The sequence below is a fragment of the Theobroma cacao genome, chromosome 9, assembly GCF_000208745.1.
Source record: "Theobroma cacao cultivar B97-61/B2 chromosome 9, Criollo_cocoa_genome_V2, whole genome shotgun sequence".
NCBI classification, from domain to species: Eukaryota; Viridiplantae; Streptophyta; class Magnoliopsida; order Malvales; family Malvaceae; genus Theobroma; species Theobroma cacao.
In genome coordinates this window covers 38,422,328-38,437,224 of record NC_030858.1, presented here as the reverse complement: position 1 = coordinate 38,437,224, position 14,897 = coordinate 38,422,328, and the positions used below count along the sequence as shown (strand labels likewise).

Here is a 14,897-nt window from a genome sequence, read left to right as displayed (position 1 = left end):
CTTTTAGGCACTCAGAGCAAAGTTAATGATAAGATTTGTTCTCTTCCTTGGAATTATTTTGTTGATCGTATAGTATTGATTACATCTAATGCGAGGAGCTTTGGAAAAACATTCCTGATATTTCATTTTTTGTTCTGGGACATTATTTTACTTTTTTGCTCTGCCATTTAGATATGAACAAATGGAAACTTTACCCGCCATTAAAGAAAGTTAAGGATCAATGTATGTTTGAAGTTTGGATGGTGCAGTAGCTCATTTGACTTTAGAACTTGAGGCATTCCTCCTATGCTTTCTTAACAGAGGAAGCCATTGGGTATTCTTACATCATAACTGGCACGTAACAGAATGCAATAATATATATGCATGCATATATATATATATATATATATGTATATATGTAATATTTGTAGGCAGAAGACATATGAATTACTTCTTGATCAATGATCAAAGAAACTAAGTTCATTATTAGATTGAACTGTAAATATGGCCAAACATGATCTTATTTGTTAAATTTCACACTGAAATTACTGTAGATACAAGAAACTTCATCTTCATCATAAAAGACAGAACACCCTTGGTAGCTCTTGCAGGCTCAGTTGATCAGTTCACCCTGCAGCAGCGAAAGGTCATGCATTTAGTAAAGAAAGTCACTCAACAATTCAGTACTAGATCAAGAAGAGAAGGAAAGCCTACATACTTTGAGCAATCCACATCAGGGGTGACCTTGTAAGGACAAGTAGTTCCACGTAATCCAGGGATCTCATTAACACGGGTGTAGTTGAGTCCAGGGATTCTGGCGGCACCTTCCTTAACGCAGTTGCATTTCTCCCTGCGATCTTCCGTGGTTTTGGCAGCAGCGTCCAGAGTCTTGATACCTGTGCAGCAACTTGGAGCCACTGTCCCTCCGAAGACACCATAGCCAATGCATGGAATAAGATAGTAGGTCACCTCTTCGCATGTTATGGCTGCATTGACATGACGAGGGACAGCAGCCACCAACATGGAAACAAGCAAGAGCATCAACCCCACCTTTGGCATGTTTTTGCCGCTTAATTTGTTATGCGATCCACGAATGGGGCTGGCTCTAGCCTTCTTATAGAGTGCATGGGTTGGGCCAGGGCAGTTTCTGGTTGTTGGGGAGGAAGAGTTTTCCATTAACAAGATTGTTGGCATTAGAAGATTTTTCTTTGCGTTTGATGATCAGATGAGATTAGATTAGCTGAGAATCACAAGTGAGAGAATCCAAAATGGTCTTGCACTCCAATCATCATACGCAAACAATGATTTGAATTTGGAACATAAATAACAACAAATGAGTGTTGATATTTGTATTCGAGCATTTGATTTGTTAATGAGATGACCCTTCTCAAAAAAAATATAAGTGTTGATGTTGTGATGGTTGGACGTGGAGCTTTGGGCCGTAGGACCATGGACAGGCCTTTACCGTCTATAAGCTTAAGTACAATGGACATTAGACAATCTGTTTCAAAGAGGAATATTTTTTATTCGTTTGCGTTTCAATAAAGGGCGACCTAAGACTAGAGACTAGAGGGCGACAGCCATAGTTTTGGGTTTGGGTTCGGCTTTGGCTTCGGCTTCGGCACACACTTGAAATGTAGAATTGAAAACCTTTTATCAACTAGAAATCCAACCAAATTTCAAACAAGAAAATTTAAAATGGTTGCGGGCGGATTGAAATACTCATCAGACAGCGTGGTGATTAAGCCTCCAAACGATCGGCGACTCTACAGAGTAATCGAGCTCCACAATGGCCTCGTTGCTTTGCTTGTTCACGATCCCCAGATTTACCCTGACGGGCTTTCTCAAGATTCCCATTTGCTAGTTAAGAGTGAGCCTGAAGCTGAAGAAGATGAAGACGACGAAGATGAAGATGGAGATGAAGATGACGACGAAGAAGACGAAGATGAAGATGAAGAAGACGAGGAGGAGGAGGAGGAGAAACAGATTGAAGACAAGTCCTCTCAGACTAAAAAGGTTTTTCTTCTGCTCTGCTCTTTTTTCACCTTCTCATAATGATTGACCGGACCGGAAATGAGATTGATTTTGAATTTGGTTGCAGGCAGCGGCGGCAATGTGTGTAGGATTTGGCAGCTTATCCGACCCTCCCGAGGCGCAGGGTCTTGCTCATTTTCTAGGTTTCACTACTTTCACTTTTCTTCTCTTTCCATTTTGGTCACTCAGAGGGACAGACTTGTTTCTGCCTAGTGCCTAATATTCATGAAGCTTTATTTCCTTGTAGAACACATGCTGTTCATGGGAAGTACCGAATTTCCAGATGAAAACGAGGTCTGTTCGTCCATATTCTGTTCATCAATTTTGCCTTACATTCTCTGTTTTTTTTTTCTTTTTTTTGGTTTAGTTGAACATGAAATAGCTGCATTTAATCCATCAATTTTTTTGCTTGCTTCAACAATTGTTAACCTAAGCAGTATGTTGATTTTAGTTTGGTGATATAATTATTGTTTGGCCTACCACTTTGAGTCTTTTTGTTTGCTAGTATGATAGTTACTTATCCAAACATGGTGGCTCATCAAATGCATATACGGAAGCAGAGCATAGCTGCTACCATTTTGAAGTTGAAAGAGAATTTCTCAAGGGTGCTTTAAGAAGGTAAATGCTGAAACTTTAACGGACAAAACTTTAGTTAATGAAGTAATTTTTTCCTCTTCACTTTCCATTGTTTGGCATTCAGGTTTTTGCAGTGGAGATTTTTAATGGAGCAATAATTTGGTTGTTGTTTTGGTACTGATTTCCTAAATTATGGTAGCGCTGAGAGACTTATGTTGATCTTTTTTCTTTATCAGATTTTCTCAGTTTTTTATTTCACCCCTTGTGAAACTTGAAGCCATGGAACGAGAGGTGCTTGCTGTGGATTCAGGTGTGCATCACTTATCTGAGTCTACTATCTGTCTGTCTTTTAACATCATCGCCCCCACTCCCCCATCTCTTTTCTTTTTGTTTGTTTCTCCAATTTTTTATAAAGCTCAATTTTCTGTTGCCCTTAGTTTATACTTTTTATTGCATGTGCTAATGGTATGTTTATGATTTCTGAATGGAACTGTAATTTAAACCAAAATTGGATTGTAGAATTTAACCAGGCTTTGCAAAATGATAGTTTCCGCCTTCAGCAACTGCAGTGCCATACATCTGAACATGGCCACCCTTTTAACACATTCTCCTGGGGTGAGACTCCCACCTTTGGTATTCTCTCTCTGATTGATTTGTTTACGCTGTTGGGAAGAAAATGAGTATTTTCTTTTTCTTAAATGGAAGGGAACAAGAAGAGCCTGGTCGATGCTGTTGAGAAAGGGATTGATCTACGCAAACAAATACTAGAATTGTACAAAGATTATTACCATGGTGGACTGATGAAGTTAGTGGTAATTGGTGGTGGTAAGTTATGTGATACTCTAGATTTGTGTCCACTGGTTAGAGTTTCTCTATCACTCCCTGCTGGAAACAATTCCTAACTTGGGACTTCATTTATTGTCACTGATATTCTTTTACCAAACTCCTGCCTCTTTCTTTTTTTTACTCAAAATTTTGTTTAATTTTTCTTGTCCCTTTTAACTTGTTTAGATAGCCAATTTTTTACCTTATGCTTTAAGTTTATAACCTATCCAAACATTAATTCTAACTTTTTTAAGGAAGTTCAGCAGTGATTATTTATGTGGCAGTTGGAAGAAATTATGATGTCATTTGTACCTAAAATCTGTGTTTGCATTTTTTTATGGTATAGTAATGATGATGATACTTGTTTATGATGTAGAGCCTTTGGATTTACTTCAGCAATGGGTTGTCGAATTGTTTTTGGACGTCAGACAAGGTTCTCTAGGAAGGCCAGAGTTTACGGTGGAAGGTCCTGTCTGGAGAGCTGGTAAACTTTACAGGTTACAGGCAGTTAAGGATGTTCATATCCTTGAATTACGGTGGACACTGCCTTGTCTTTTGCAAGAGTATCTGAAGAAACCGGAAGCTTATTTGGCTCATCTTCTTGGGCATGGTAATATAATTCTGCATTATCTTATTGCTTAAGTAGGAGGCTGCTCATGGAAATAATAATAATAAAAAGAAAAGGATGCATATTTGTGCATGGGGTTGAGCTCATCATGCATGAAGAGAATGGGAATATTTCTAATGTTTGATGTGTAATAAGTGGTTCCTGATACCTGACTATGGTCTTTGTACTATAAATAGTGTTTCTAATTGGCTGCAAATTCCATGTTTATTCCTTGAATTTCTTTTCATTTTTTCCGCTTTTCTCTCTTTATTGTTGAATAATTCACTTACACTTTTTTATGCTGCTGAAATTATGACCAATTTACATGGCTGGCCATGTGTTCTAAAGCTGGAAAGTAATAACTTTTTCCCTTTTTTTTTTACATTTTTCAGAGGGCAAAGGAAGCCTGCATTACTTTTTCAAAGCCAAAGGATGGGCAACCTCTCTATCTGCTGGTGTTTCGGATGATGGGATGCAGCGATCTTCAGTGGCTTATATCTTTAGCATGTCCATCCATCTTACAGACTCTGGTTTGGAAAAGGTAGTATATCTTGTTTCATCTTCTATGCATATAACAAGCAGTAGAAAATAACTCTCTGTTCTTCTGTAATGTTTTCAATTTTTTCTGGTATTGCATCTAGTTTCATGTGGACTGTGTGTGAAAAGAAATTCAAATTCCAAGGAGGGTGTTGCTTCACTGTATCTTCCCATTCTGTTGCTGTTACTGCTAGCTTGAGCTTATAATAACTTATACTAGTGGTGACCTTTGCCTAATCAGTTTTTCTACTACTGTGATTGTTGCTGTGTTTGTGTTTCTATATTTGATGTGCATTTATTATTTGAAGTTGCTTCATGGATTTGATGGTTTTTTGGCCAGAATTATTAATGATCTCTTCTCTTTTTTTCCTCAGATATTTGACGTTATTGGTTATGTTTACCAATACCTTAAATTATTGCATCTACTTTCTCCCCAAGAATGGATATTTAAAGAACTGCAGGAGATGGGAAATTTGGACTTTCGGTTTGCTGAGGAAGAACCTCAGGATGACTATGCTTCAGAACTTGCAGGTTGTTTTCCTTTTCTTTTTTGAAATTTTAACTTGAATCCGTTGAAAAATTATGATATAACTAATTTGCTTATATTACTGTCATTGGTTTATCTTGAATTCTTGAGCCTACCTGTTCTATACTTTCAATTGATCTTGAAGTTTTATTTTGATTGTTAATTGAAGGTGGACAATAGTTGATATGCTGGTTATATGCCTTGAAATTTATTGTGTGTTTAATATGCCTGGTGTATGTTAAACAACTCACACTTACATGGTTGCTGACAACCAGTGTCTATGCATTGCTGGTTGGGTTGTGGGATTGTTTTATCCCTAGAAAAATTTGAGAGCTTAGGATTGATAGGTAGGCTCTGGGAAATCCCAGTAATTGGTAAAGCAACACATGTTAGCAAATACAAAATTATTATTTTTTATCATTGTCAGAAATTATGGGAATCCTGTTCACATCATTTTGGTATATGTGAGTAAGAAAGCTATTTGTTGGGTAATGCTAAAATCTTGTATTTTGATGGTTTTCCTGGAGTTTCTTTGCAATGATTCTGCTTTTTCACTATCAAACTATTCCCAGTGTTTCTTTGTTGCAGAAAATTTACTTGTTTATCCAGCAGAACATGTCATTTATGGAGACTATGTCTTTGAGTTTTGGGATGAGGAAATGATAAGAAAGATTCTAGGTTTCTTCACTCCTGAAAACATGAGAATTGATGTAGTATCCAAGTCCTTTAAGTCACAAGGTACCTTTTTAACTCCAATTTTCAATCATTGCCCTGTTCTGTTCTATTTTATCTTAATTTTTTTTCCCTCTATGTCAAATATAAGATTATGTATGTTTTTATGTTAAGAGTCTCAGACAAATGAATTAACTTGATGCTATAAAGCTTTTTCTTTCATTTGCAATTAGAAGTTACAGATGGTTTTGGTTCCATTGTTCCTTTTACATTGTAGATTTCCACCATTAGCGTGTTTCTTTAGTTATGGTGAGTCTGCTTTTAACTAACATGTGCATCATTTCTTCTATACCTGTAATATTGACAATTATAATTATAGGAAAGCAACTGAGCTGCCTAAACTCTCTCTTGTTGCAGATGTCAAGTATGAGCCTTGGTTTGGATCACATTATGTTGAGGAAGAAATTTCTCCATCTTTGATGGAATTATGGAGAGACCCCCCAGATATTGATGTTTCATTGCATCTGCCTTTGAAGAATGAGTTTATTCCGTGTGATTTCTCCATTCGAGCTGATAATATGCAAATTGATCCTGCAAACGAATCATTGCCTGTTTGCATTTTGGATGAACCATTGATGAAGTTCTGGTATAAGCTTGATAGTACTTTCAAACTTCCTCGTGCAAATACATATTTTCAGATCAATCTGAAAGGAGCATACCTCAACTTGAAGAGTTGTTTGTTGACTGAACTTTATATTCACCTTCTTAAGGATGAGCTGAATGAGATTATATATCAGGTTAATTTCTTATCATTAATCATTTTGAACTTTTCTGTTAGCAATTGATCTTGTCTTTTATGCACAACTTGTTTAATGGAACCTTAAATGTTTTCTTGTTCTTAAACTTCGTAATCATGAATTCTTGTTTTAGTGAAGATTTTTCTGGCCTTATGGCATGGGCTTGACTCATACTCTTAGTTTCTTGTTTACCGTTGACTCAGTTGACAGTTGACTCATACTCTTAGTTTATTGTTTACCGTTCAATTTCTTAAACAGGAAATTTCATTATTTTATAGTTCGAAAGAATATCTGATAAAAACAAATACTCATGCTTTTAGATCCCTGAATTTGAGTAAATACTATAAAATCATTAATGGTAGTCAATAGTAAGTTGAGCCCTTTGTGTTTTTGCTTTAAGCAGTCTTCGAAGCACCAATTTAACAAGTAATTTGTGCTGATAAAGCTCTTACTTACCTGCCTAAGTTATGTCAGTTGACAAGTAATGTCTCATTAACAATCTCTTTACCCCCCCTCCCCCCCTCCCCTTCTATTTAGCTAGTTTCTTAACAATAGTCATCATTTGTTTGATTATGTTTCTAACCTTATGTTACTGAGTTTGTCCTTGCATTTGTTATTAAAATCTGAATCTGAGTGGAATTTTATTTGCAGGCCAGTGTTGCGAAGCTGGAAACTTCAGTGGCAATGTACAGTGACAAGTTAGGGCTAAAGCTTTATGGTTTCAATGATAAACTTCCTGTTCTCTTGTGCACAGTTTTGGCAATCGCAAACTCTTTTTTACCAACCAACGATCGTTTTAAGGTACATACAATTTAGCATGTTTTCTTCCCTTTTCTTTGCCTGTCCTCAAATTGCGTGGTGCTTGATGTACATGTAATATGGGTGTCGGTGTTTGGGGAAAGAGCAAGTGCAAACTGAGGAAGCTGCAGTTTGATTAAGATTGGCACTTTAAAGATTGACTGTAAATTAATTTTTTTGTTTACACTCTGGATGACAGTTGTTATCAATTAATTCTACAATTAGCTTACCACCTGACAATCAACAGACACACGCAAAGATTGAATTAGTCTTATAGTTTCTTGAGGTACTTGGTGTGTCTGATAAAGTGACACTGCATCTGACAGGTTATTAAGGAGAATGTAGAGAGAACTTTGAAAAATGCCAACATGAAGCCTCTCCGTCATTCATCCTACTTGAGACTGCAGATTTTATGCAAGAGTTTCTATGATGTTGATGAAAAGCTTGCTTTTCTAAAAGACCTTTCTCTATCTGATTTGAAGGCCTTTATTCCTGAGCTCCGATCCCAGGTAACACGAAAACATGGCATCTGGGTTTGAAAAATTGTTTTCTTCCATCAGTGTCTGCATTACTGGACATGTGCAGATTGCATGCAATTTAATCCTGTTGAACCTTCTTGTAGTTGATCATAACACTTCAAGATTGGATGAAGTATTGTTAACGTCCTTATTTGGCATCATTTATGTACACTTAAATCACCCTTGAAACTTGGAAGTGATTGTCCAAAGAAGAGTTAGGGATATCCTCTTCTATTTGTAGCTTGAAAAATAAATATATATAACTTATTATTCTTTTATGATAGGTATGAGAATGGACTTAACCAAAACATTTCAAAGAAAAACATAATTATATAATTAAAGGAAGAGTCACCGGTGATGTATTATTGTGGAATCACAGTGATGGATTCCAAAATCTGATTCTTTCGGTACTATTTCTTGATATCTCATCATACAGTTGCTAGGGACATCAATCAATTAATATAATTGTTGGGTTCTTTTTCTGGTTGTTTCTCTTCTCTTTACTTCTTAATGGACATTTATCCCAGTTAGTTTTATTTCTAACTGCTTATGTTGTACAGATACATATCGAAGGCCTTTGCCATGGTAATTTGTTAGAAAAAGAAGTGCTTGACATATCAAATATCTTTAAAAGCAACTTTTCTGTACAACCGATGCCAGTCACAATGAGGCATAGAGAGCAAGTGATATGTTTTCCCTCTGGTGCCAACTTTGTGAGGGATGTCAGTGTAAAGAATAAGTCTGAAACAAACTCAGTGCTTGAGGTAACTGATGATGGTCCAATTCTCTATGAAATATCAGCTAAATATTCTCTTTTTCTATTAATGTTTTTATGCTATTATTGATTACATTATTTGGTTTTGCGTTGAAGCTTTATTTCCAAATTGAGCCAGAAGTAGGGGTGGAAGCAGTAAAACTGAAGGCCTTGATAGATCTTTTTGATGAAATTGTGGAAGAACCACATTATAATCAGCTAAGGTGATCTTTTCTAATCATGAAAGTTTGAAATTGTACCAATCTATGATCTTTATATTGCAAGCTTGTCTCAGGAGATTTTTCAAGCACAAAAGCACCCAAAAGACAGGCAAATTAAGTGAATTTTTCCTCAAGTGATTGATTGAAATAATCATTCACTTAATCTTTTAACTGGCCATAAAGAAAAGTTCTCTTGATTCTCTTAAGGCCGCACTCATGTTTTGTATGAGATCTGTAGGTGTCCAGATTGCACTAGTTATGTACTAGTATCTGTCTGTATTCATGTTTGCAAGCATTGGTGGACATGTGTTTGTAGAGATGTGTGTGTGCATGAATTGAATGATTGGATGCCATGTTCATATTTTGTGCCTTTATTTATTTGGGCAATGCCATAAATTGAGTAATTAAAATGAGTTCTCTAATTCTTTATTCGATTTGGAATATAGGACAAAGGAGCAACTTGGTTATGTTGTTCAATGTAGTCCACGAGTGACATATCGTGTTTATGGCTTTTGTTTCTGCATTCAATCTTCCAAGTATAGCCCAGTGTACTTGCAGGAGAGAGCAGACAACTTCATAAATGGCTTGGAAGAGTTGTTGGTGAGTTTTTAAGTCAGTTATATTGTATGCTGCTCTGTTCAGTTGCTTTTCTTTTATAGCCTATCAAGAATCTATGGCACTTTCCCTTGCATGCGTAACTGTAGTTGTATCATTATTATTTAATCAAAATGCTGTGTGTGGGTGTGTTTTTGTTATTTATTTTTTAAATTTGCAAATGCAGGAAGGGCTTGATGATGAGTCATTTGAGAGTTATAGGAGTGGACTAACAGCGAAGCTGCTGGAGAAAGATTCATCCCTCTCATATGAAACCAGTCGCTTTTGGAATCAGATTGTTGATAATAGGTACTATCTATATATGATTTTGGTTGTTTTAAATGTAATTTCCAATTGTTAGTGATAGTGGGGACATCAAAATTGTACATCTAAGCAATAAGTGGAAGTTGATGTGGTAGAAATATTCTGTTTATGGTGTTACAACAAACTATAAAACAGCCTTGAGGCGAGAAGTGCTGCTCATGTCAGTCCATGATGGCTCTAACTTGGGCCATTCTCATCACCGTGTTTTGATGATGTTTCTTGCATTTGATTTCTTGAGTTGGAAATATTATTTATTTATTTCATAATCGGAAAAGAATCCAATTTGTTTCTGTCTGGAAGACAGCTGCTGTTAGATATTCAGAGCTTTGTGCTGTACTGATGTTCTTCCTCCATGCGATCTGTGGTTAACTTTCTTGTTGTGATGGATCTGTTGTTAACTTTCAGGTACATGTTTGACTTGCCAAAGCGGGAAGCAGAGGAACTCAGAAGCATCCAGAAGGTAGACATCGTGAACTGGTATAAAATGTACTTGCAACAATCTTCTCCGAAATGTCGAAGACTTGCTGTTCGTGTCTGGGGATGCAACGCAGACCTAAAAGAAGCGGAAAGCAAACAAGATTGCGTGCAGGTCATCGAAGACGTTGAAGCCTTTAGGGTGTCATCAAAGTACTATCCAAGCCTTTGTTAATCATTGCTGTAGCATAAAATAATAGACGAATTAGAGCAAGAGAGTAATAATGATTTTTGTTTCCATGTTTGGAGCTGGGAAGTGGGGAAACAACAACATTCATTTAATCTGCTGCGTACAAGAGGAAATGCAGAGTCGGTGACAGACCAAAATACTGGCATAATAGATTTATTCACGTTATATTTAAATGTGGTTTTTGACCATTAATTGGATTTCACATTAGTTATTATACATCAATTGAATGTATTGGATGTCTAAAAGTAGTTAATGTTGTCATAATAGCAAAGTTTGTGTGTGTCATCAACATATTTAGATGTTGTCAAGTATTTGATAAAACCTTTTTCTAAAATGAAGAATCAAGTGATTGAAGATGAAGCATATATCTCGCATCCTCGTGCAATTGCACATGGACATGGGGCTGTTTGTCTCCATGTTCTTGGCTATGGGGACAAACCCCACTTTCATTCACATCCGCTAAGGTCTAAAGCCTAAAACAAACTGTGGTCTGTGGATTTACCTTCCAAACATTTATCTTTCAAAAAAAAAAAAAAAGATAGTTGTCAGCTTTGGACTAGGAACTGTATACAATATCAAAACCTGCATGCATTGCATGTAGTCCTACACGAAGGTCTTCAAGTTTGGATAAGAAGAAGATGTGAGTGCTTTCAATATCCTTTTGATGTTTGGGGAATGTATTAACTGTTAAGCATATCAAGTGTAAGTTTTTCTTTTGTTTGTCCCATATGTATAACCTAATTCTTATTCTTTAAGAATAGACAAAACCCCATAGAGATATTGCTTTCCGGAAAGCAACATTTTGTCACTTTGAAAAATGGGGAAACAACACAGATCTGGGGTGGGGTAGGGCAGGAGGGATATTCATTTGAAGGTTCAGCCCTTTTGTAAGAGAGAAAAAGAGAAGCCACTTCATTTTCTTTCCATTTGTCTTGTTATATCAACTTATTCCCATACTTTCAATTACTCTCCAAAATTGACGAATGTGCACTTATTTTAATGAAGACTGAAGGGGCCGTAATTCAAGCCGGAATCTGCATGTGCTCCTAACATGGTAGGACCTAAATCAATTTCACCTAATTTGCTTACATTTTCATTCCACTTATTTATATTTAATTGTTCAACTATATATACTTGAAATTAAAATCAATGTAATTAATTTGGTTTCATTTTTCTTCCTTGTCGGTTCAATAAATCAAATTACATTAATTCAACAACTATGACCAGATTGAAATAATTAACCTAGTAGTAGAAGATACCTTGTGTATTGAACTAACTCTTGTGATGTTGCAAAATGTATACAAGAAATGCGTGAACAAGGGCGACTTTTGCATTTATGGAAGCCACGTTGGCATCCAGCAACCACTGGTGCCCACGTAAGCATACCTGATTTTTTGGGCCCAAATAAATATTCACTTCGTTGGGCGGTCCAATGTTCCATGTCAGCGCCGTAAACTATTAATTGTCGGCTGCTACATGTGAATGTGAGCCAACCTCCCTCCCACAGGAACCGGACATATCCGCTTGCGTGTCTGCCCAGTCCACGTTGGCTTTCAAAAACTCTGTATTTTCGGTGGAAAAAATGAACCCAGTTTCGCAAATGTTCGATTTCAATCAAGTTTTGATGAGGGAATCAAATGAACCCTGATCATTTATTCAAGTAGAAAATTAGGTAAGATGGCGGAGGATAATTGCTTAATGAAGATTTTCTTGCATGTGCAGATCGAGATCCTTATCCTATTTTTGTCTGTTAAGGACCATCCCCCCCTTGAAAGCGGGGAGCAACTTCAGTTTATTCTCTCAAACAGAGACATAGAATGCCCTACTTATCCACAACTGAGACTGAGAAAACTGCAGATTGATTATTAAACAGAAACAGAACACCAAATTAGCAAACTGGAACTTTACTGCAATAATTGTATTAACTTGCAAAGATACAGTTGAAAGATTGATGCATGTGGATTGTGAACTGTGGAGGGGGGGGGTGTGGCCCACGGTTGTTGAGCTCAACTAGAAGCCATGCATGTGCATGTGCTTCTCTCGATTTCCTCAAATCCATTCGTGGCTCTGGCCGGCTCCTATTCCTAACCCCACCTAGCTTCTGCTACTGCTGCCATCTGCTCCGCTCTCTCTGCCTATAAATGCAAACCCTCTTCCAAGCTTTTGTACACACAACACAAAGCAAATCATATTCCCCACCTGTCCGTCATCCAACAGCTCAGATCCTGATCTTTTTCTGTAGCATTATTAATTATTAGTTAAAATGATTGCTCAGACATTTTCCTCAGCTATGCTTCTCTCTATTTTCCTGTTTATTAGCTTAAATTTGCATGGAATTACTGGAGACTATGGCGGCTGGCAGAATGCGCATGCTACTTTCTATGGCGGTGGTGATGCCTCTGGCACAATGGGTGAGTGCTGCACTACAACTCAACTTCTGACCCTTACCCTCTTTCTGTCTTTAGAGTCTTCAACATTTAATCTTTAATTTGCCTGAGAATTGGTGGTAATTTGTGAGAGGTTTTGTTATGTGAACATTGATTTCCAGGAGGAGCATGTGGCTACGGGAACTTGTACAGTCAAGGGTATGGAACAAAGACTGCAGCACTAAGCACAGCCCTGTTCAACAACGGCCTCAGCTGTGGATCTTGCTATGAGATGCGATGCAATGATGATCCCAAATGGTGCCTTTCTGGCACCATCACTGTCACTGCTACAAACTTCTGCCCCCCTAACTTTGCTTTGTCTAATGACAATGGCGGGTGGTGCAATCCTCCTCTCCAGCATTTTGATTTGGCAGAGCCCGCCTTCCTGCAAATTGCCCAATACCGAGCTGGAATCGTACCTGTTGTCTTTAGAAGGTAAGGGCATCAATAAAACTATACACCAATGCTTGACATTGAACAATCACGACTGTCTTAATTTAGATTCTGATTGATGTACTTTGCGTCGGTTTGGCAGGGTGCCATGTGTGAAGAAAGGAGGAATAAGATTCACCATTAATGGACACTCTTACTTCAACCTGGTCTTGATCACCAACGTTGGGGGTGAGGGAGATGTTCATGCAGTGTCCATCAAAGGGTCCAAAACAGGGTGGCAACCAATGTCTAGAAACTGGGGCCAGAACTGGCAGAGCAACTCCTACCTCAATGGCCAAGGCCTGTCTTTCCAAGTCACCACCAGCGATGGTCAAACTGTGACAAGCTACAACGTGGTGCCTGCTGATTGGCAGTTTGGTCAGACTTTTGAAGGAGGTCAATTTTAGAATTTGTCTTCACTCTCCAATCCCAAGATAGATTAAGCTTATGTAACTTGCATTGTAACAGTGTTGTGATTTGTAAGAGTCTGGAAAATGCTGAGGTGACAAAAAATGCGCCCGCTAGAGGCTAGACCTTTCCACAATTGTGGCACTCATAATCAAAGTTGACGATCCCATTCTCCGTTTTCAACTTTTCACCATGGAAATTTGGGCTACTAGAACAGGTTGGGCCATGGGATTCACCCAGAGCCCAAAGGTTCAACAGTTTTTGCAATGATTCTGAATCCAGAGCCGGGGCCTCTCTGCATCGATAAAACACTAAAAACATACTAAACGAATCAAAATCAATCATAGGCTTTTATGTGGCATTACTCACAATCTTGAGGCCGAAAAGCAGAGGCTCTAGTTCAATTTATGCTGAAGCTTTTTGGTCTTAAGTAGCAGGGCCCTTCGTTGTTTTTCAACTACTTTTTGGGTAATGGAACTGTGTGGAATGCCGTGGTAATATTGGACAAACAATTTAGATGCTACAAGCATATACTTGCTTCATAATATCCTGTGGAGGAGTAGGAAATGGAACAAACTTTGATGTCATGAGAAGTTGATAAGCATGTTTCGGTGGCGTGTCCCAAACATTGAACCAAATATAAAAGAAAAAAGGATACATTTAGTTGTTAATGGAGAAAATGACCTTACTCTCCGAAGTGTTGTTCACCAAATCTCTATGAATGGTGAAGGTGCATCTAAACTTAAAGTTCTCACCAGCCGTTGTCACTACGTCGCAAAATAAACTATCTAAATATATACACATGTTTCCATCGTGCCTATTGCGATTTATACTTTGTCCAATTGGTTCATTAATATGACAAACTGGACTGATATTTTTAAAGCAGAAAGAGTATACTTTAATTAATAATTTACATATATGCAATGAACTGTAGAGGTTAATTATGGTAAAAATGGTCATTGTTAATCATACATGATAAGTTTGACTAGTTAGTGTACCAAAGGTGTAGAGGCCAAAAACATTGAAAATTAATTATTGTAAAGAGAAAGGAAGTCTCATTGTTTATTTTTGGTAACATGTTGAATCGCTGCCAGTTACATTAAACAGTAAATAGTCCAGCTATACACCTACCTCTAAGGCTCTAACCCCGAGCCCTGGTCAAAAGAAGGAAGCGTCACACATCATCAAACAAATGTGCTGTATTT

At 37.5% G+C, this 14,897-nt stretch overlaps 3 protein-coding genes across 3 annotated transcripts; 2 read left to right on the top strand and 1 right to left on the bottom strand.

Moving 5' to 3' along the window:
* On the bottom strand, positions 431–1,254 carry LOC18591088 (non-specific lipid-transfer protein 1). Its single transcript, XM_007017018.2, has 2 exons — positions 698–1,254; positions 431–610 (listed from the first exon to the last, which is right to left on the bottom strand). Exons 1-2 carry the CDS (start codon positions 1,171–1,173, stop codon positions 601–603), a joined length of 486 nt encoding a protein of 161 aa, XP_007017080.1. The 5' UTR covers positions 1,174–1,254; the 3' UTR covers positions 431–600.
* LOC18591087 (nardilysin-like) lies at positions 1,519–10,674 on the top strand. Its single transcript, XM_018128152.1, has 19 exons — positions 1,519–1,995; positions 2,081–2,156; positions 2,261–2,307; positions 2,519–2,631; positions 2,826–2,899; positions 3,109–3,204; positions 3,295–3,414; positions 3,791–4,024; positions 4,414–4,562; positions 4,933–5,089; positions 5,673–5,822; positions 6,174–6,553; positions 7,205–7,354; positions 7,678–7,860; positions 8,430–8,633; positions 8,741–8,847; positions 9,291–9,444; positions 9,626–9,747; positions 10,168–10,674. The coding sequence occupies exons 1-19, from the start codon at positions 1,678–1,680 to the stop codon at positions 10,409–10,411; spliced, it is 3,078 nt and encodes a 1,025-aa protein (XP_017983641.1). The 5' UTR covers positions 1,519–1,677; the 3' UTR covers positions 10,412–10,674.
* LOC18591086 (expansin-A8) lies at positions 12,528–13,875 on the top strand. The gene is made up of 3 exons (XM_007017014.2): positions 12,528–12,837; positions 12,975–13,287; positions 13,388–13,875. Exons 1-3 carry the CDS (start codon positions 12,690–12,692, stop codon positions 13,689–13,691), a joined length of 765 nt encoding a protein of 254 aa, XP_007017076.2. The 5' UTR covers positions 12,528–12,689; the 3' UTR covers positions 13,692–13,875.